This window comes from Netta rufina (genome assembly GCF_964035555.1).
Source record: "Netta rufina genome assembly, chromosome: 7".
Lineage (NCBI taxonomy): Eukaryota > Metazoa > Chordata > Aves > Anseriformes > Anatidae > Netta > Netta rufina.
In genome coordinates, this window is record NC_140130.1 from 7,452,125 (window position 1) to 7,474,668 (window position 22,544).

The window sequence follows — 22,544 nt, forward strand, 5'->3', positions numbered from 1 at the left end:
CAGCAATAGTTTTTACAGTTTACTAACAAGTTATGTAGTAAATTTATCTGAGCACTGAAATGTTGACATTGCCACATCAAGAGATTCCCATAGTCTCCTTTATTTTCAGTGTGGTCTTGGTGGCAATGCCCTGTTTCTCTATTTTGGTTTCATTTGAGAGAAGTCCCAGTGCAACCTTCATGTATTTGTGCAAAGGCAGAGGTCCCAAAACGTTTGTCCTGGTTTAGTATTGTGAGCTTTTGAACCTTCCTTCTCTCTGTGTTGCTCCAGAGAGCATTTTTGCCTCTCCTGGGTCGGGCAATTCAGGTTCATGCACACTACTGGCAAGACCTGCCTCTGGAAGAGGAATCTGAGCTCTCCTTTTGTCTTCTTATGTTTGTTTGTGTCATGTATATCTTAATAGATGTTATTCCCTAAATTTCCAAGACAGAATTGCTGGAAATGGCACGTGATAATTCCAGATGACTTTCTCTCTGGTCCGTTGCAGGCTGCAGTCCTTTAATACCTTAACACCTAGAAGATGGGAGTATTTCCATAGCTACAGAAATTCCCCACTCAAACCTCAAGAACAATATAGAAGTGACTAGGCAAGTTTTGTTAGAAAATGCAGATGTAAAAGCAAGTACTGATACTCAGAGATATAGTGAGTGAGCGTTTTGGAATACAGACATTCAATTCAGGCTGCTGACTTAATAATTTCCATATATAAAGTTGACTGCCATCATTTCTTAAAGGAGTGTCAGCTTTCCTTTGCTACCTGGAAAGTGTGGTCTATTTAAATGCAATGTCATAATATATACTGTAGCAAGATATACTGCTATAAATAATATAACATATATCATGTATATTTTGCATTTAATTTTATGTGTACTTATACTACATATTATATATAGGAGATGCAATGCACAGCCCCTTCTTTAGGGAAAGGTTTTGGAACGCAGATCACTCCCCTTCTCATTGACGGAATGGCATATGGTGTTTTCTCATCCTGCTTGCAGAACCCAGTAGGTGGCATCTGAAAGGGGCAGTCGACATGAGTGCTTTCTGTGGCATTTGTGCGTGGTGTTGTATTTTCTTTGTCCCCTCTTTCTTTTTTGATAGAATGACAGTACGGTCAGTAATCAGAAGTGTGAGCGAATGCCTTTGAAATGCAACATACTTACCGAAATGTGGCTGCACATAATGGAATTGGATGTCAGGAGACATCAGCGGGATGCCAGCGTTCTTGGCACCTTCAGTCAAGTCAGACACAGCTCCCCTTTGGGTGCGCCACCCTAGGGATGCTTGTTTGGAAATGTGGTGCCTCCAAAGGTAGTTGAGTTGTTAAACCTTCAACCAAATGGTTTATTGTTTGTTTGTTTGTTTTGACCTTGCTCCAAGAATTAGTAAAAAGCGAACCTGTGTCTTCTGCTGGATTTGGTTGCAGTATAGAAATCATGCAGACTTGGTAGTTTGCACATAGGAGAAGTACGGTTCTGTTGCTTGCATTATGTTTTTTTTTTTGCCACATAATGTCTGAATTATGCCTAGAATTACAGCTGAGTCGACTAGTACATTGAGGTGGTGGCAGAGCTGTCTATTAAGCAGTATTAAGCACTGTGCAACTGGCAGTGGTTTTCCTCCCCTGGTCAAAGAAAGCATTTGTGAGCCGCAAGTAGTGCTACAGCCACTATGTGCTTTGCCTCAGCACTCTCTGATGCTGTCAGCTGAGCCCACCCTTCCTCTGCCTTTTCCCCTTTGACTTCTGTGTCCTGCATTGTTTCTTTCTAAAGCATATTGCAAAATCAGCAAGCTGGTAGTGAGATTAGCGACTGTGACATTTGCCTCCAAGTGGCCATACTGTATTTCATATCCACGCTACATCGAGCTTTGCTTGGAGAACGCACATCCTGTGGCTGTAGCTGTGTGTGGTGCTAACAGAGCCCAGTCCGCTTCTTAGCTGATCTTAGCCTCCACTGCAATCAGGACAGCTAGTGGTGTTAAGCAAGCTTTATTAAGTTAGCTGATAAAGACCAAAGCTTATTGAGCTCCTGCCTTTCCACGTGGTGCTCCCCTGTCAGCTGGAAGGCTCTGGTTCAGCCACCTCCTCCCCGGTAATACCGCACATCGCTCCGCCAGTGTGCGGTCTCTGAAACACCATAATGCAGCGCGTGGCTTCTCGGAGAAAGCTGTAAACCTCTACTTCTGTTTGGAATTGCTTACTACTGCAGTAAGGAACCTTTTGTGCTGAGATGTGGAGATAAGTTTTCTGGGTCCAAGTCCAGATGTGTCTGGGTGATACTCTTTAGGTGAGCGCAGCGTGATGTTCCTTCTGCAGCTGGGGAAATGATACTGAAATAAACGATCGGAGAGCCTGTAGGGTTTTTGGAGGACGGGATTGTGCATGATAAGCACATCACAAACTTCAGCAGTATGTAAGAAAGCAAATTTCCTTTATATTGTCCAATAAAATATGCTTTTATAGGATTAGGGTAACTAGGTATAAAGACATTGTCTCTGGGTTGTTTTCTAAATAATTTAATGTTGTTGTACACAGAGTGAATTGGCTCAGTGTTGCTACTTCCTTCTTAGATGCATGCTTTGTGTCACATTTCTATTCTGTGTGATGTAGTAAAAATAATCCTTGGCATTTTATAAAGAAGTAATATTCTCAGGCTTGAAATAAACCCCAGTTCCAGCTTTTTTATTCTACATAACAGCAGAAAGAGGCTGAGTGCTGATGGAGCTGATCAGGGAGGGTTTCGAGCAGTGCAGGCAGGCTCAGGACAGCTCTGCACCACCCCAGAGGTACCATGGTCGGGCTGCGGGCTGGTGCTAGTGCTGCGAGAAGGGGGCTGGGGTCTGCCTGCCTCACCCCGCAAAGCTGTGGGCAGCTGCAGAGCAAGGCCGGAACAGGCCCTGTCTGTTCCTTAAAGTGCAGCTGAAAATATCTAGCTGGTTAGCTGCCCGGTACTAACCCTGCAAAAACTCACCATAACCAGAATTTGGCTGAAGTCAAAGAAAATTGGGAGAGTACACTCAGGTGTGAAACACTTGAAAAGGGTGTATTAATGTGCATTGGCAGAGCTGACTGCTCTCTGCTGTCCGTTGTTGCTGAATTTGCTTACGTTTCCAAATACCTAGAATTTGGATTTGTTAGGATTTAGAAGCGGTTCTGGGGAGCTAGGATTTTCAGTGCAGGAGCTGAAAGTTGCACACAATACCTGGTCATCAACACATGCATCTCAAAGTCTATAGTATCTGTTATTTCTGAGTCCTGAGGGAAAGACAAATTTTCTTTTCATTTATTATTCATTTATTTCAGAGAACTGAAATATTGTGATTTTTTTTGATAGAATTTTCTGCTAAGAAATTTGCACCCTGCTTAAATTCAGGTATGACCAGAAGTCTTAGATGCTTTCCAGACTGAATAGTTTCTTTTGCTTGTGTGCTGATTCCACGGGTGCGCATACAGCTGAGCAGTCCAGCTCAGGGGCATAAAGCTACTGGGACATTGCGATGCTTTTGGGTCATTCGTGCATCTCTGCCAGGGACAGCGGAGGTCCACCAAACCTGGCTGCTGTTGTACCCTGTAGAATCTCATAGAGTTCCCATTGCTGCTGGACTTTCATGTAGCTGGCTCCGTATCTTACATTTTGAGGTGAATTAACCAATTTGTGTGGGCCTTCACACTAGTTTTCAAAGAAGTTTCCAAGTGAGCCTTACATGTGCTTGTGCTTTGTGTCTTTCTCAGTAGCAGGCCTCAGGTCAGGATCTCACCCGTGCAGGGGCACATCTGGTGTGCTGGATCCTTGCAGCTGTGGGGAGAAAGCAGCACGGTGCCATGATGCCAGGCTGACCCCACAACATAATCCTGTGCTCGGCGGGGGTCTTCTCTGCCTGGATTGGGCGCAGGAGGCTCACCCTGCCTGGTAGCGTGGTGCGTCAGCCCTGCTAGTAGGCACAGTACTCGGAGTGAGCTGCTGAATCCCAACCTTCAGGCTTTGGTTTTCTGGTTTCTGCAGCATTCTGGGAAGCAGAATGCTGCACAGTGAACCAACACCCCTGTGGTTTGGTTTTGTAGGGTTGGGTGTTTTTGCTTTTGTCTTTCTCTTGCATCTAAAGATGGAAAAAAAAGCTGTATCTGAGTTTTCAGAATATTTAGAGCCATGTTGTGTCCTCAGTGATAGTGAAAATCCTCTCGTCCTTCATTTCACTCCATTTGTATTGCTGATGGGAATTCAGAAAGCAGAAGGAATGAAGATGCACTAGGAGGCGTTTCTGCGCATTGCATTATGTCTGCAGAGCTAACCAGCGTTGGAGCAGTAGGAAGGCACCATCGCCGCTTAAGCTCTGGTCCTCGTGCTCATGTACACCACTGTTGGGGGATAGCTACTCTAATTGCATTAATGAGAGGAATTTTAGACTGACTTTTGCTAATAAATATAGTGTAACTACAAATGCTGTTGTTACTTAAAGGAAGCATTTTAAAAAATTGTTTTTCTGTCAAGTATTACGTGCAGGCAGCCACTTTTAGTAGGGTTTTTCAGTATTACAAGTTCAGGTGAATGACTTTTAAAATATCTTCACAAGGAACTGCCCTGCCTTTAAGTGCATTCTTTAAGTGCTGTTTTTCAGTCTTCAGTGCGTTTATTACATATTTCAACCAAAATGTGAAATTTGTGTTTCAGATGAAGTCCTACTGACACTCCACCGTACTTCGTGGCGTGTCTTGCAATGTCAGTTAAAGCCAGCTGCTGCAGCGTACCCATTCCTGATGGTCTCATAGCAGTATGGTATTTGGCCTTCACTTTTTCCCACTGCCAATAAACTCCTGCAGAAGCAATGCCAGGAATTTGTGAGAAAAGGGAGTGTTGTTACCAAGTTCCGCTGAAAGTGACCTTGCATTGTAACTGCCCAACCTTGCAGACCATTTGTGTAGTGGGCAAAATAGTAGTTCTGTGCAAGGAAGCAAAAGCAAACTCCCCTGCAGTATCAGAAGGTGATTTTATACTAATGAAGGAGGTAAACAATTTACATACTTCGTCTGTGTGAATCCATGTATATTATAAAAGCTTTCTAAAGACAGCTTATATTGATGTAAGGCTTTGCTCAGAGATGAGCAGTTTGCCATAGCTGTAAGCAGCAGGAGTGCAACAGGCCACTGGTCAACCAGCAGTGTGTCAGCCAGCCTACTTCTTGCTATTTCTACAAAAATGGCTCTACACTGACAGTGTATCTTCATTATGTACAGAGAGACTAAGGCCTGAGTCTAACAAACTTGGATTTTTCAAAATCTTAGAGACATGCCTCTATTTTAAGGGTATGGTAAATTGTCATATACAGAGCAGAGTAATGAGGTGGATAAATGTGAATCAGTGGTCATGGAAAATCACGAGATGGCAATACTGCTTTGTATTGTAATATAAAGTTTATTACAAATTCAAATAATATATTTCAAATATATTTGTAATACAAAATAGTTCTGATGGAGTGATTCCAGCTTATCTTGTTTATTTCGGCATATTCCTTGTATTCAGTATTGACAATATTAGCTTTTATGCCCTTGTTTATGGAACTGTCTGTGGGAAACCCTTCTGAGTCCCAGTCTGTAAACCTCCCCATGTTAGCCAGTCTGTGGGCAGAGGTAGTTTTCCTGTTTTCCCTGGGATGTGTTCTGCCCTTACCCGACAGACTCATCTGATGTCACCATCTAAACCTCTCTGTTCTCCATCGGGCTCCATCCGTTCTGGCTAGAGTTTGGCTCCCCACCACCCCTCCTGTCCACCACCCAGCCAGTCCTGATGGTTGTACCAGTTCTGCCTGGTACCTGCAGGACTGGAACTGCATACAGCTGAGCTGTTGAGCGCTAGATTTCTTCTTTGTTGGATATGCAGTGGTGCAGATGCATAGAAGCAGTCTGCTACAGGAGCTCAGCGAATTTTATGGGCCCCAATGGAGCAGGGGATCAGACAGGGAGGAAGGAAATAATAAATACATTCTTAACTGTGGTAAGATACTGTTCTTTCTAAAGTTGCTTGTTAGAGCAGTAGTGAGTTATGCTTATAACTTCCCTGTAGCTCCCGATATCTGAGGCTCAGGTTGTGACTGTGTCTGTGCAGAAACTTCTCAGGTGCTCAGTGATGTCCTTGCCCCATTGATTTGTAGCTTTTGCAGACACACTGAAGGCAATTCAGCTGGGCACAGGCATGAGTGTGCCTATTTTTTCATTCAGAGGGATGTTCTGCAAGTGTCCATTGTAACTTTGCCTTTTGTGAATATTTTAGGAGTCAGACCAGATTTTATGACTAATCCCATAAACAGTTTTTCATGGAAAGATGCAGAAAAATTACTTCTGAAAGCATGTACTAAGATTGTGGACGTTCAGTAGTCAGGAGGAAAAAAAAAAAAAAAAAGCTTGATTCATCATCAAGAATTATAACATATAAATAAATAAAACTGTAAATGTCATCTTTTCTAACAGATTCTATGTCCCCAGAATTGTATTGTTCTCTTGTATTGACATATTGTTATTCATATACGTATCTGCAGAGTATAGAGTATAGAAAGACAGCTGGCTTTTAATGAGTCCTTCCCTTTGGAAAAAGGATAGATTTGGTTTTGTTTATTGTCATTATGCCCTTGTTATCTCAGGCATAGCTGCCTCTAAATTCTATCAACCTATGTTTCTTTTGCTTGTATAACTTCTGTATTTTCTTATATTTGTTCCGTGGCAAACCTGTCAGCCTGGTATTCCAAGTTTCTTACAGCTGTAAAACTTATTCATGCCCTCCGAAACAGCAGGTGCTATGTTAGAGGGCCAGATGAAATATCCCACAGAAAATGGTTGAAATTGTTGTTTCTGAGGGTGAAAATTTATTGTCTGCACTCTGTGTAATGCTGGAACTGAAGGATTATGAAATCATACAGCTTAATACAAGGATGACAGTTTTTTTGTTTGCTTGTTGCTGTTTTGTTTTCTTGAAATATAGTTGGTGTTTCCCATGAGCCATTTAAAACTCAACTGATGTCATGAATACAAAGAACTAGACTTAAGGACACTGTTTCTGATGACCTCTCCTAACACTGCTAAGCTTTTCCCAAGAGTTGAGCATTTAAGAGTCTATATTGGAGTAGAGGTTTCCAAAAAGAGCTCTGAAGGTTACTGTCCATCTAAGCCAGTGTTTTTTGTCTGTTAGTATCTTGTTCAGGCTGTCAGTCTCGATCAGCACAAATAAATCACTGCAGCTTTCTGGCTCCATCTCATTTTCAGGATTTTGGAGCGCTATGTCCAGGATCAGATTCCAGGTGCTACAGTCGTGGTGGAATCCATTGGTGCACGGAGGTTTGGGGATGGGTACTCTGAAGAGGATTATACAAAGTCTGACCTCATGGTCTATGCGATCGACCCGCAAACAAATCGAGCTATAATGAGGAATGAACTTTTTAAGTGAGTATATTATTTGTCACTCTTCTTACACTTCTAAGGACTGTTTTGAAGCTTCTGGGTCTGTCACTGTTAGTAAGTGGTTCAACACAATGGGAACAGAAAAAATCTATTGAAGCAGCAGGTGTACAACACCTACATCTACGCTACATGCAGCTTGGGAGTTTACTTCTTACTAGGTTCAGCCCATTCCCCTGAAGTGAATGGCCCCAGCATGTGTGGTGTAGACCTTGCCCCATGAGAGCTTGCGATACATTTGCTTCACTCTGGAGAGCAGCTTCCAGTATAAATTCTCTGAAGGAATTTACTTTCAATGTAGCAAAACTGCTCGGTGATCTCCAGGCAAGGGTTTTGGTGTTCCAGTTATTGACCTTGAGGCTTTCTGCAGTTTCTGTTGGGGGCATATCTCCTTCATTTTTTTTTTTTATTTGTAGAAACCAAAGGAGAAGAAAAGAGGGAAGGGAAGGGAAGGGAAGGGAAGGGAAGGGAAGGGAAGGGAAGGGAAGGGAAGGGAAGGGAAGGGAAGGGAAGGGAAGGGAAGGGAAGGGAAGGGAAGGGAAGGGAAGGGAAGGGAAGGGAAGGGAAGGGAAGGGAAGGGAAGGGAAGGGAAGGGAAGGGAAGGGAAGGGAAGGGAAGGGAAGGGAAGGGAAGGGAAAAGAGGTGGTGTGTACCTGGTCCAAAGCACAGCCATTGGGATGTTACTAGGGTGTGCATTTACATGTAGGAAATCAGTGCTCACAGGTCCCCAGTGGGCTGGGCAGACAGATCTGCATGGGGACATCCCACCAGCTGTTAGAGATGGGGATAACTGTAAGACAGATCACCCACATACAAAATTTGATGTTATTTTGTCTTTTCGATCTATTTCCAAAGTAGGAGTAAAGTTCCAGTGTTGCATAAAACACAAGAGACTTTTTACTGATGGGTTTGTGCTCACAGCATGTTGACTGTGGTGGGGCCAGCTCTTGTCCCTGTGGCAGGTTTGATAGGGTGCCCCCCTGCCCGGGGTTCTGCACCTTAGCAGAGCTCCCAGGGGACACCATGCTGACATGCAGCTCTGTTCTCCACCCTGGAAAAAAAAAACTTGGAGAAGCCAGAGATTACATGGGTAAGGAAAACAGAATTAATATAATCTCTTTACGTTATTTTTTTTTCAGAGTCATCACTAGGGGTGAGTAGGTTTTGTTACAAAATCAGTATTTCAACCCATTCAACTGCCAGGGTATCAACACAGTCACAGAACCATCTTGTGAGGAACTGTATTTTTGTTTCAGCGTTCTGCATATGTATCAAAACAGGGAAAAGGGTAATCAAGTTCTTCCTCTAAAGCAGGCACTATCTTTTGGTGTGTTTTTGCATGAGTTTCACCTATGCGTTTGCTTTTTAACTCAGTGAAAACTAGACCAGACTGCTCAATGATGGCATAAAGCAGCACGTCAGTCAGCAGCCTCTAAAGTAAATGGCTATGAGCCATCTCAGTGAACTATGATTGAAAAAGGGCTTGTTCTCCCGAGCTCTTAGTTTAGTACAGATGAATTATAGCATACTAAATCTCTGCATATATTCAGAGTTTATAGGTTGGAAAAGATCACTGTGATCAGTCTGACCTGGTATAATAAAGATCATAGGAATTCCCAGAATTAATTCTGCTTTGAGCACGTCTTTCAGCAAAGGAACTGTTTGAGAAAATCCAATCAACTACAACCTTCATGGTGTTACTGCAGTGGTAATTATTTTTACTGCCAAAAAGTAGACTTTAAAAAAATATATATATATACATATATATTAAATATGTCTAAGTGCAGTCATTGTGTTTAGCTATAACTCCGGGTGCTAGATTGAACCACACAATTGGTGCTTTTAATTTCTGGTTCCCCCTAAAGCCTAAGATTACGATCACATCATCCTCTTAATTTTTTTTTTTTTTTTAACAAATTCTTTGTGCTCTGCACTCTGAGAAATGTTTTAAGTTTTTTAATCACTTAGTCTCTTTGGACCCTCTCCAGTCTTGCAGTATCTCTCTCTGAACTAGCAGTATAAAAATCTGATGCAGTTTAGCAGAGATAGTTTTCAGAGCAGTGGCAAATAAAAGGCAATATAGCCTCCTTCCTTCTGCTGACCATATATTTTTTTTTTGTTTGTAGGCATCTCCAGGGTCATAAAGTCTTGTTCAGTCTTAGCAATGTATTGGGAGTTTGTGTTCACTTGTCTACTGCCAGTTCCCAGAATGGAGTGTCTTCATTTTTGGTAGCAATTTGTCCTACTTGTTATTTCTCCACTTCCTCCGTTTGTAAATCCATTGAGGGCTGGATTTTCTTCCAGTTTAGAGTATGGCTGAGGTGGGATCCCATTAGAAACACTCAAGGTCAAAAAGACATTATTGTGTGCTGCCCAGGTTCAGAAAACTTATGTGTCCATGATGACAGTTGAAAAATCTTTTGTCACCCTTTTGTTCCTTCCTCTCTTTGGAAAGCACTCTACAATGCTAGTATTGGAATAAGAAAGTGAGCTAGTGGTGGTAGTTTGTTCTTTCCAGTCCCTAAGAAAGATATTTTCCTGTTGCAGACTCTCTTCATGGACAGAAAATGCATCCCTTTGATTTTGGTGCCCATTGAGAATGTAGGAATGTCTTTGGGGATGTTTGTGTCCCCAGTGGAATATACCGAATAGAGTTAAGACAGGTTAAAGGCAAATTTTCCAGCTTGAATGGAACGTTATTCATTTCTCTGATTTGAAAATGTATGGGATATTATCAACTTTCAATTTTTCCCTGTCCTGTACTCTGTAAGACTGATATGCAGTGAGAGATTCATACTTTTCCTTAGGACTCTTACATCTGATTATCTGACATCTTTATTAACCAGGAATCTGTCTTGTTAGACCAAAAAGTATGCGAATACTAACTGCTTTGATATTTCCTCCCTTTATGCCAAACTCCTATAAGGTTTTGAGGCCTCTTAGATAATACTACAGACTGAAATGATCAGCCTCATTTTTCTTAATCTTTTATATGAAAGAAGGTTCGATTTATTAGAGCATAAAAAAGTTGAATCTAGAAAATTTGTCCTGCATATATTAGGTGGAAAATGTCCACCATTAAAAATAAAATACTTTGCCTGTCTGAATCTTTTGCACAATGTATCATGTTTCATCATGGAGTAGAATGTGAACAGTTGAGTTACGAACCTTGTAAAACAGGGTTTATCAAGAAAATGCTAACAGAATTTTTAAGAGAGACTTTCAAAATCTTGCAGAGATTTAATGCTGTCCTAGCTGAATGATGTCTTTGGCCAGCTAAAAGGATGTGTAACGTGCAGCAGTGACACCTAGTGAACAACAAACGAATTAGAGAACCATTTGTACTCTGTACTTGCAAACCATCATTGCGGGTCTTCAGACAGAGAAAAGGGATTTTTGCTTAATTACCCAGAAAACACTTTGTAGAAAAAATCAAGGAATCAGTTGTGAATATTAGTAGAGCACAGCAGTACAAAGGGACACTGTTCTTCAAAATGCTTTGGGTTGGTTTTGTGAGACTGCAAGTCTGTGAGTAGTCACTGCTCCTCTTTGAAGCTGGTATGACACAGAACCGGGACCCATCATTTCGCCATTTGGGATGGTTGCTCTGCGTGTCAGGAGATCCAGCTGATAGATTACACACACAGATCAGATCACACACTCTCCGAAGTTAGAAAAAAGTGGGGATGAATGAATGCTATGAGAATTTATCAGTAAACAAATTTGCTTGAGAGGAAATCAATTGCAAGAAATGAACAGCCTTTAAGAAGTGGTCTTTTAGGAGTGTAATTTGTCTTGTGATCACCCAAATGAAATAAAAGCTATTTCAGACTTCCTTTAGACATCCAGAGTTAATATGCAGAAATTGTTTCAGAATATTTTGTTGTTGTTGTGTTGGTCTTTTTTTTTAATCTGTGCTTTTCACAGCAATTTCTAGAAAAACCTGTGTACATGGACAGAGTGGGGATTTTGCTATAGCTTAGAGCCAGCAGGATCCTTGTCCATCCAAGTGGGTGCCTCCCACTGTGGTCTTTATGGCTGGAGTTCAAGGAAACTACTTGGCAGCTTGTGAAAGAGTCAGTCCTCACTTTCAAAGTGATCCAACATGTTTTCTTCTCCTTTGGAAATTACAGCCCTGTATTTTTATTTATTTATTTTTGTTAAAGTCATACGGGAGAGTATTTTAAATTATATGGGAAATAAGATAACTCGATTAGGATTACATTTATCTGCTCCGCTGCTCCTCTTGAAACTGCCAGTTATCAGACCACGTACTGAACTTCTTCCACCATATTTGCTTTTTCAGGGACTGTTCTATTCCTTTGCTTCATAACTCTTCTTCAAAGTCCTCTCATAGTGATGCACAAAATCTGAAATTAAATGGAAGATGGACATTACTGTAGGTTACAAAGAGTGACAAGAGTTCCCGACTAGCTAATACCCCACTTTTGCCATAGGATTTAACTGTCTTAACTATGTGTCTGGTAGGCCTACTTCATACCAGTATCTTTTTGATACCATATTGCTCCTGTAATTATCACCATTAGTCAAGATTGTTCTGGTATCTGGACGTGTTCAGATAACCTGTGAAGTTTAAATGAAAATTTATTATTTGCAGTTAGTGCTTTTCCTTTTAGTAGAGGTGTGAAACTCCAGAAGAGGTAAACTTCATCTTATTTAAAAAATAATAATAAATCTAGAAGGAAACAAGATTATTTTCTAAAATTTTATCCTCCTCCTCCTTGCAATTCTGTATCTTTCAGAATGCTACTACAGGTTCCACCTGAAAAAAGTCACTAACGGATAGTTTGCTCTAAAATACCTTGAAGCCAGTGAAAAAAAACAACATGCTGTGCCATCTTTTGAGAGATGTTCTCTCCCCCTCGAGATGATTTCGTCTTATTATTGGTGTTTTCCTGTTGCCATCCTTGAGAAGTCCTTAGGAAGGAGAGTTGGAAGTCTTATTCAAGTAATTCAGTACATTGTATTAGCACTGTGTTGTAAGAAAATAGCAGAGACATGGAGGCTAACTAGGCAGAGCAGATGCAAGAATAAGATTCCAAATTGATGCAGCTGTGTGAGGGGAGGATTATTAATCTTCGTAATTTTTCCAGATAAAAGTTTTCCATATCACCTTGTTTTTAATATTGAGAGGAAGGTTAAAAAGGAACAAACTGGACGATCACCAACCAAAAAGGTTGCCCTAAGAAACTAAGGAAAGTCCTTTAAAAATTAGGTGCTTCTAGTTTAGCATCAAGTTCAACAGTCATTAGGGATGTGTGCAGGAGGGTTAGTTAATCCTCTGCACTGAAGGAGAAAGCACAAAACAAACTGTTGGCCATGCTGTTCCCTATGGCATGGAGAACTTTTTGCCCCTAGAAATGAGAATAAGCTTCAGCTCACTGCCCCTTTTCAGTGTTTGAACTGTGTTCTGGCATTAAGTATGTTGGAGTTACCACTGACATGGGAATTATGGGGAATTACTGATATTCTTAAACACATAAAGGAGAGGTATGTGCTTTATCAGAGCATAGTTATTAACCCAACTATGCAGTAATTCAAACACGGTTAATGAGGTTGGCTGTAATAGTTTTCTTTTGTGACACTGAAGGTTCCTTGATGGCAAACTGCTGGATATCAATAAAGAGTTCCAGCCGTACCTGGGACAGGGGGGACGCATCCTGGAGATTCGCACCCCGGACGTGGTAGCGAATGTCAAGAAGCAGGCGCAAGCTGTAGGCTACACAGAAGGTGCACTTCTTGCTCTGGCCGTCATTATCATCCTCTGCTGTATGCCAGCTATATTAATTGTTATGGTCAGCTACAGACAGTAAGTATTCTGACTCCTTTTAGTAACAGCGATGTTGTAGTAAGGACACTACAGTTCTTAACTGAGCTGCTTTGCAAACTTTCCTTTATTGGCAGTCTACATACAGGGAAATACTTGTACCGTCCCTCCCATCACACTAGTTGGTTAATGTTTAATGGGGGCTTTGCATGGAAAGAGGAGATGCATGGGAAGCACATCTTGTTATTCTTTCTTAAGTTGAAACACAAGATCAAAAGCCAGACATCTGAAATGCAAGTGTAGATTTAAACTGAATTACATGCAAAAAAAATAATTAAAAAATAAAGAAAATAGTGCTGGTTAAATAAGTGAATCAAAGATCAAACTGCATAGCTCAGTCAAAATAAGAGGAGGACTCAACTGATTTTTTGTTTAAATCCTAAAATATTCAGTTATATATTTTCTCTGTGTGCTTCTTAATTGCAAATATTTAATGAAAATTTGATTTTGTGCCATGTTAATGCTATTCAAGTCAGCATAACCAGAAAGAACCTGCTTGATATTTTCATTCACCTTTCATAGACTCAAGAGTTTTAAGTCATGGGACTAGTACACTAATTAAAGGATCAACATCGCTAACTAGTTCTATGAAATGGACTGTTTCAGGTCCACTAAAAAATCTTCAGCTGAAATGAAAGATTTCTAATTCAATTCTAAATGAAAGATTTCTAATATGCAGAGCAGAAATTATCAATCATTGCAAAACCAAAACCTAAATAAGTCCATGCATCTTCCTCAGTAACAAGCTGTATTCAACTTGTACATACATCCATCTGTATCTCCATGCCCTTCTATCTCCATTTAAAAATCGATGAACTAGATGGAATGCAATGTGCCCTTATTGTGGGAAACCTTTGCTCTGTCGGACCAGGCAGGATGGGGTTCTCAGAGCCATGGTGGATTTTTTGATTTGTTTTTTTGATCGTTTGTTTGCTTTTTGAGAAATGCTTTGTTGTCTGCTCCCTTCACTACATCAAGGGCAATGAAGTGGCAGCGCCTCTGCAGACTCCTGCTGCAGTGTTGCAGGAGTCTGTGGGAGGAGAGGGCACAGACAAGCTGATGTGCACGTGTTGCCAGAGAGCACTTACAATTTGAATGCTGCAATAGGTGTAATATAGTACAGCATTCCAGATGGGATTTAAACACTGCATTTTTCCTTTCTGCACTGCCATTTGGAGTTAGAAAAGTACTATGTTAGATGATTCTGTGATATGTTATTCATCATTGGAAAAGCTTATCCTACACGGACAAAATAGTAGCCTGCCTGAAAGCACTCTCCATGGTGACATCAGAAAAGTAGGCAAGAACAGCCATTTTCTAATGGCTACTGCAGGTTCTTTGGAGTGCGTTTACACCCCAGTATTTCCAAACAGTTTGGGTCAAAGCAGAAAGTCTTTTACAGGAGTCTGGAAGTGCTTGACAAACTTTGTACCAGTGGGATGGCAGCACATCTCAAAGCTGCTTTATATCTGTCATTAATACGTAAAGTTAGCTGTTAGCTTCCAGTGAAACACTACTGAACCAGCCCAACCTACCAGTAGTAAGTGATTACTGTTTTTATTATCCGAGTGGCCTGGTTCCCTAAGAAAGGTAATAGCAATATTTCTCCTTGGTGCCTGTTAGGTAATCAAAGGAGATTAACAGTCTCTTAAGGACTTTAAGGAATCTGTCTAACTTCATCAAAAATCACAGTCTAGAAGTATGACTTGGAGTTGGATTCAGAGCAGACCGGTGTGAGTAAACTATACCTTTATGGAAAAGGTATCACTGAAGAGGACCGAAGAAAATAAAAGGCATTTTACTGTTAATAAATAGCAACAGCATTACAGCCTTTTCCTCCTCTTTGAAAGGAGCTTCAGTATTTTTCCTGATAACACTCTGGCAAAGGAGATACTCAAGTCTGCCTCTGAGTGTAAAGATTATAATATATAAATTATACATTGTTTTATATTATTTTTATCATTAAATAAATAATAAAATTAACTGTCATAATCTCAGCACATATAATGGAAATTTTAAATATTTTCTCACTGTTAAAACTTTTTATGTGCAGTAGGGGCATTTTTCAGAGCTTTCCAGACCCATGATCAAGTTAACATTCAGAGGATTAATTTTACTTACTAAATTTTATAAAAGTACTACTTAAATTAAATGAGTTATCTTCTAAGTATAAAATAAACACTGTCAAAGTGCAGTTCAATGCCTACATTTATGGCTTTTGTAAACAAGCCAGAAACTCATTATTCCTTGCCATTACTTAGTGTCTTAGAAATACACTATTTAATGTAACCCCAGAAGGTAAGTATAAGTAATAGACTATTAATCAAAAAAATGTCATTTTCTTAATAGAAATTGAAAATAATACTCTTTCACTACTGAAGACATTTTCTGTAGCATTCTCAAAATATTTTAAAGGGATAAAGCAGTTATAAAAACACAGCGCTAATAGTCTATTGGCTAACGAAATATGACAAGGTAGATCCTGTTTTTGTGTCTTTTTCTTTTCTGTCTGTATGTGTGGCAGGGACTTGTTTTCTGTAAGCCCAAAGCAATTTTCCCTGCTGTAATTCATGCTTATACTGACTGCAAAATTGTTTCAAGAGTAGTGCAAATAGCAGCTAAACACTCACTGTTCAGCTCTGGAAATTACGATTCTTTAAACATGTCATTAATTCTGTAATTTTATGTGTGGAATAATTAAGTAGCATCTAGTTTATTACTCCTATTAGTTTCACTGTTTAGGACAATTGTTGCAAACAGAATTAATTTAACCTTCCATTTTATCTCCTCATCTTTTTACTGCATAACAAAACAGATTCAAAGAGTAAGTATTTGTTTTCTGCTTTGTTTCTAAATGCTTGCATAGGAATTCTGAGGGCTTACTTGTGTTCAGTTTTAACAGGGTAACTGACAAGCAGTGAGACTTACTTCCTACACTCCAATTTGTTTCTGAACATCCTGTACAGCAAGGCTTTCGAGTGATACATGTATGGCCACTCAGGGCCTTTTATTATTGCACGCTAACATGCATTGAAGATACCACTGTTCAGGACATAGCCTGTTTCCTGCAGAGGACAGAAAAAATATTAATCCATGTGTGGTATTCCTCAAGCAAGCACCTGCATGTCAGGCTGGGGTGCAAATGAGAAACCATAGTTTTTATTTTCTAAGTAGAAAATAGAGTTGTGTGGTTTTTCTTTCTGTTTGTTTTGTTTTGTTGCAGTGAATTTACCCATAAAAAAAAAAAAATCTTAGAAAAAATGTTGAGACTGAAATTTAGCAGTCAACTGTAATGAGAAATGAGTTGTAAGTGATGAATTAAACTTTGTCAGAGTTTTATATTTAAAATTATAGTATCTTGGCATTTGAATAAAATAGTCAAAGGAGCTTACTCTCTTTGTCATTATCCCTGGACAGCCAGTATAATAAACCTGCTAATGAGAGCAGTGTCAGAGCTAGCGTGTGCATCATTGCCTGGAAGTGCTTGCTGCAAATTGGCAGTGCTGGGCTCAGGAGGTGTCTGTCCATGGTGGGTGCTGAGATTCCCCTAAGAAAGAACAAATAATGTGCAGATGCAAAAGATGGGTAAAAATTCTCACATTACTACTTCTCTTTGAGGATGAGAGGCAGGAATGTTTTGTAAACTGCAGGAAAAAGCATAGAAATCTTTTCATTTCAGCTTATGTTAGGGTATAGAGTGCTTCTAATTTGAGTGTATTTCTCCACCCTGCACGGCTTCCCGAAGGCGACAGGCTGAGTGCGCAAAGACTGCAAGAATCCAGATGGCCCTACCGGCAGGCAAACCAGCCAGCACCACTGCCAACAACCTCTATGAAGAGCTTGGCGACAGCACCATGTAAGTGTTCTTTGCAATACATCAATATAATTGATAATGACCAAAGCCATGATTCATTTTGCAGGGATACCACTTCCAGCAGTCAATGTCAAAAAAGCTTTTCTTCACGAAGGGATGTTTCTCCAGCTGCTTGGGGTTCTCCAACATCTGGAAAATAAATAGGTCTCTGTAAGGAGATAAAAATTTAACCTGCTAATGGGGATTTCTCTTAATGCACAAGGGAATTTTTAACAGCTCTTTATTTGGCAAAATGCAAGGCATAACCAGATGTTTTTTCTAGAGCCTACGGCAGGCCTTCGCAAAGAGGGGGAGCCAGGATGGCTCCTTTATAAAAATCCAGGCCAACATTTTCCAAAGCTGCTGACTAAACACATCTAATAAAATTGCTGCACCAACACCTCTTTTTTTTTTTTTTCTTTTCTTGTTGTCGTTTTAAAATTAAAAACATTTTGAAAATTAAATTTAAACATAAAGGAACTATCAGTGCAGAGAAACGAGTGGCAGTTCAATGGATATGTCTTTTACCTGTTAGATGCTTGTAATATAATAACATTGCAAAGATGCAAAATGTTCTCATGCCTTTGTAAATCTGAAATGTGTGGACTCCAACAACAATTTAACTCTCAATATGAGAACATTACAGTGGAGAAGAGCCAATTAATATTTGTTCCGTACTGGAGGGGCGGGGGTGAGGGTGCTGCTTATCAACTTTCCAGATTTACTCATCAATGTTTATATTTTAAAAATGGGTAATGCTGAAGAATACAGCAATAGTAATGTTTGGAGGCAGGGAGACGGAGCTGCTGGTTTCATTGAGGACTGTCACCTTCTGTATTTTCAGTCGTTATTTATTTTGTTCAGAGTGTTGAAATGTTACAGATGCTGTGATTGAGTTTATTAAATGGTAAGGAGGTGTGATAATGCCTATTGCTGCTGCTTTACCTCTTAGCCATCTGAGAGCAGGCTCAATGCTTGAAATGATGCCAGAGCTTTCTTAGAATAGCTTCTTCTAACTGCTGGATTTCCTCCTATACCTTTTGCCTTTGTGAAGTGTTATTTCTGGGGCAGGAAGAGAGGAAAAAAGTGTTTGACAATAGCATATAGTCACATCTTTGAATGTGAGCACTTTGACTGCAAACCAAATGGGATCACATCTGTACACTTATGCATGCAGTGAAATGCCCTGCTGGATAGAATTCCTATTTCTTTTGCATTTACTAAATTCCTACTGAAACTAACAAATGACTTCTGCTGATTTTACTGGCAGTGATATAAAGCTGATCATCAGTGGGAATTGGATGTCCCAATGGATAAATTTGCGCTTTGTACACCAGTGAATACCTTCTGCTAAGCCCAGATCAAACCTCATTATGCTGGGTTATTATACCTGCAAAGATTGTTATTATTATTATTTATATTACTTTTTAGCACTGAAACATGTAGGTGCTAATTTATAGATTTGCAAAATTGGAATTTAGGCTTAGATTTATATTCATTTTGATAAATAATAGTTTTTAATAGCACCAAGAAAAGATCCCATATTTAGAATACTTTCTCCTAGATGTCTTTGCATACAGCTATGTTAAGGAACTGATAAATATCTATAAGTAAAAATCCTTAAAAGTTAAATGAATACGCCTAGGATTAAAAAACAAACAAAACACACACACATAATTCAATAAAAATAGGTACAAATTACACATTCTTTCTGTCAACTATTTGATTTCAAGGCACTGGTATAACGTAGGAAATTACTTTTTAGGAAATACCTTTTATTAAATTTTGACATGAAGTTTAGTAAAATATTTCCTGTATGTAGTTGTCCTGAGACAGTCATCTTTCATTTGCAGTACTGCCTTGTGTCTTGTGTTCTTAATTTGGTGTTTTTAGCAAATGAAATGAAACTAAACTCTTCAGTTTTAAATCTACCTTGTCTCATAATTTTTATTTTTCTCTGTCTGGACACATAGGCATCAGTAAGTAAGCTAATTTCCTTGTCTTAATATTCGTAGCTAGTAGAAATGCTAGTTTTCCTTACCTTAGTTCCCATTAAACCTTGCAATCTGAAATTCATCTTTTATTTGTCCATTGATCAAGTACAGGAAAGACATTTACTGTGAAGTTTCAATACTTGTATTCCTCTTTATCCTTTTGTAGGATGTAGAGATGAAGTATGATTGCTGAACTTGAATGGTATTATTTCTGAGGCCAAATAGTCATACTAGGGTGAAAAAGAATTAAAACAATAAAATCCTTAAAATCCTGAGTGTGCACACAGGAGATTTGCTTTCTGGTCATGGACCTACGATATTAGAATTGGATGGGACCAAAATCTTTTTTTAGTCAGCTATTTGTAATTCCTTTCTAGACAGGTACTCATCTTTCAGTTTACAGAAATAGGCTTCATACTGGTGATCTGAAGTTTCTCATTGATTAAAATATCCATACATAAATAGAAGATTTCAGGATAAGCTCATCTGTGAGAGAGCTCATATGAACCAAGAAAGGAGCTAAGAAGCTTTTGAAATAATCCATTCCAGTAGCATAAAGGTTATGTCATCTTGCACGAGCTTTCTACTGGAGGGTGTCCTTCAAGTTCAGAATCATTTATTTCTCTCGTCTCTAAATAGATGGATGCGTGACCAATCTTAAAGTATGCTGCTTGAGAATAAAGAGTTGGTTTATTATTAGTGTGAAATCAATTATTTTTCATACCGACTCTACACTAGAACAGTTATCTACAGTATATGGTTATGTTCTGCCCAAAGGCATAATGATTTTTGGAGAACTGTAGTGTCTGAGGAAGAGTTTATTCACTAATATAACCCCCCGTGGCTTTGCTGGGAGGGTTCACAAATGGGACAGTGAGCTCTGTATGCTGTACAGTGGTTCTTCTTGATCCTTCTGGGTCCCTATGAAAATGGGAGACTGTAGTTTCTCTTTGTGAGTCATCTCCCAGCCAGAAAAAAAAAAAAAAAAAGAAAAAAAAAAAAAAAAGCAAATGAGTTATTAAATTACATTTCCAGTTTTTCTAGTTTAACCGCTAGAGGTTAAGTTTCCAGTAATTTAGATTGAGTAATATTTTCAGATCTATAATATATATAAAAAAAAAAGGGGGAAGGGAGTGTCGAAAAAAATATTAATTAAAAAAGGAAATAAAAAATATCTGCATAATGGAGAAATCTGTCCAAGAGGTCTAATACAGCTTCTTCCAACATTCATGTCAAAATGGAAAATATTGTTATTTTTTTCCACTGTTCCTTTTTTTTTTTTTTTTTTTTTCAAAAAGTTAGAAGAATATGACTCAAGTTTTGTAAAAATAAGAATTTTTAACTCAGAAATTTTTGGAAAACTGTTAGCTCAAGAGACTCTAAAAATAGTTTTAGTGGTAATTTTTTGTATAAATGTCATTACTCTCATTCTATATTTTAGCTGCAGTTGCTTAAGGCAAGGGGAAAGTTTTCAATGAGGCATTCAATGCATAGGGTAGCCGCAAAGTATCTTTACCTAATGGCAAAAGCAGTGAAGTTCCAATTGAATTGCACAAAAGCGGTAATGTTAATATTGCCTTTACTCCCCACTCTACCATAATGTCTCCTTACACCATCATATTCTTCCCTATAGCTTGTCCTGTGGACAATTTCACAGAGAGCTTTTAGAGTAGGCATCATTTTGAGGTCTGTTTTCTTGTATCTCTCTACTAGACAGGGATCTGTTTAGGTACAATAAAATAAAACTGTTTATGGCAGTGATGGAAATGCATTTTGATGCAGTCTCATCTGAATGAGGGGAGGATAATCTCTTTAAAAGTATCAAGTGCTTCACTTTTAGCTGTATCTGGAGTTGGCCAATATCCTAAATTTTTCGTAGTTGGTGGGAAAAAAGTTTATTTTCAGTCTCATTATTTAAAACAGGGATCTAGGGGCACTCTTTTCTAGCAGACAGTTTGGGGATACTGAGTTTTAAAGTTCTGTTTATCTTAAAGTCTGCTCGGTAGTGTTTGGTATTAGAAGTCCTTGAAGAAGGTATGTTAATGAGTCACTCAGAAGTGCTAGGTAAATTCCAGGAAATGGTGAGACATCCTACTTTTGGACTAGAAGTTAAATGTAATCTAACTACAGGGGATTTTTGCTTGGCTAACATGATGCAGAGATGAAATCAGTACACATGCAGATACTTCTGCATCAATAGCTGAATCATAAATGCAAGAATTAATGCCTGTAAAAATCAGTCTCAGAATGGATAGAGTGCAACACGCATCTCAGCTGACTGGCTTCTTTTCCCACTGGCCTGCACCTTGCAGCTCCGAGCTTTGGGTGTGCCTGGGGCACCTCTGACTGCCCCTGTGGCCACGGTTTCAGGCTGACTGTCGGCTTGCAGAGCAGTTCTAGTTTTACAGCTGACCTGTGGCCACTCCTCAATAGGCAATGCAGGCACACTTAAAGGCTGCCTAACTGTACACATTTTTATAGAATTGCAGAGGTTTGATGCACAATTATTGTAAAATAGAATACTTACAGGAATTTTTAAGGTGAACCTGTGTTGGCTGTGTGCTGTATGGCACAGTGCCACTGCTGTGTCAGTGATGGAAACAAATATACAAACAGGATACATACAATGATTCCATATTATCTCACAGGGAAACTGTATAGCAATAGTACGTAATATTGATATTTTTTTTTTATCACTTGGAAGGCAGGGTACAGTACTGACCCTGATACTTTTGAAATCTATGCTTTTTAAGAAGAAGTCAACAATTTTTGAACTTGCTGAGTAGCTAAAATCTTACAGTTTCTCTTCCTCCCAAAGTCATTCTCCCCTAAAGAATATGTGAAAGTAAATGTCTTGCCCAGTAGTCTAGTAGACTTTTGTGTGTGTGTGTTGGGTAGTAGTAGTTTGCTGGAAGTATTGTTACAGCTCTGATTCATATCACAAATTCTTTTTTTCTCTCTCATAAAAATCTATGTCCATGCATGTTTCCTTACATGTGATTATCTTCTTTTCTTTCAAGTCTTTTTCTTCTCTACCATTTCCAACAAAGCAGGGGAAAAAAATCAGTCTTAGAAGAAGGAGATCGTCAGAGAGTTATAAGCAGCTTTGCTTCCCGTGCTATCGAGGCTCACAAGCAATCTAATATCAATGGATCATTGAACAATAATCTCCCCAAATCTTCAAGTAACATTACTTTTTTATCTGATGAGAACCCATTAACTACTCAAAACCCATTGTATGTGGAAGGTTTCACTCAGAGTCCCGCTGCTGCTGGGTTACTACGGAAAAGAAGCGATGCCCTAGATACTCTTTCTCCTATGCACTTAGTCTTGAGAGATGCCTCCTTGGGAGGCAGTCACCGTGCATGGACGGTACCAGCTCACGTTACCAAAAGACACGTGCCT

General features: G+C 39.4%; 1 protein-coding gene across 4 annotated transcripts in view; it reads left to right on the top strand.

Moving 5' to 3' along the window:
- PCDH15 (protocadherin related 15) overlaps window positions 1-22,544 on the top strand; it is a gene marked incomplete at both ends in the record, with an annotated part of 362,472 nt that overhangs the window by 324,113 nt on the left and 15,815 nt on the right. For all 4 annotated transcript variants that reach the window (XM_084290012.1, XM_084290010.1, XM_084290013.1 and 1 more), the window contains 3 exons: window positions 7,253-7,429; window positions 13,056-13,274; window positions 17,038-17,148. In XM_084290012.1, coding sequence (XP_084146138.1) covers window positions 7,253-7,429; window positions 13,056-13,274; window positions 17,038-17,148 — 507 coding nt within the window. The remainder of the gene's footprint in view (window positions 1-7,252; window positions 7,430-13,055; window positions 13,275-17,037; window positions 17,149-22,544) is intronic.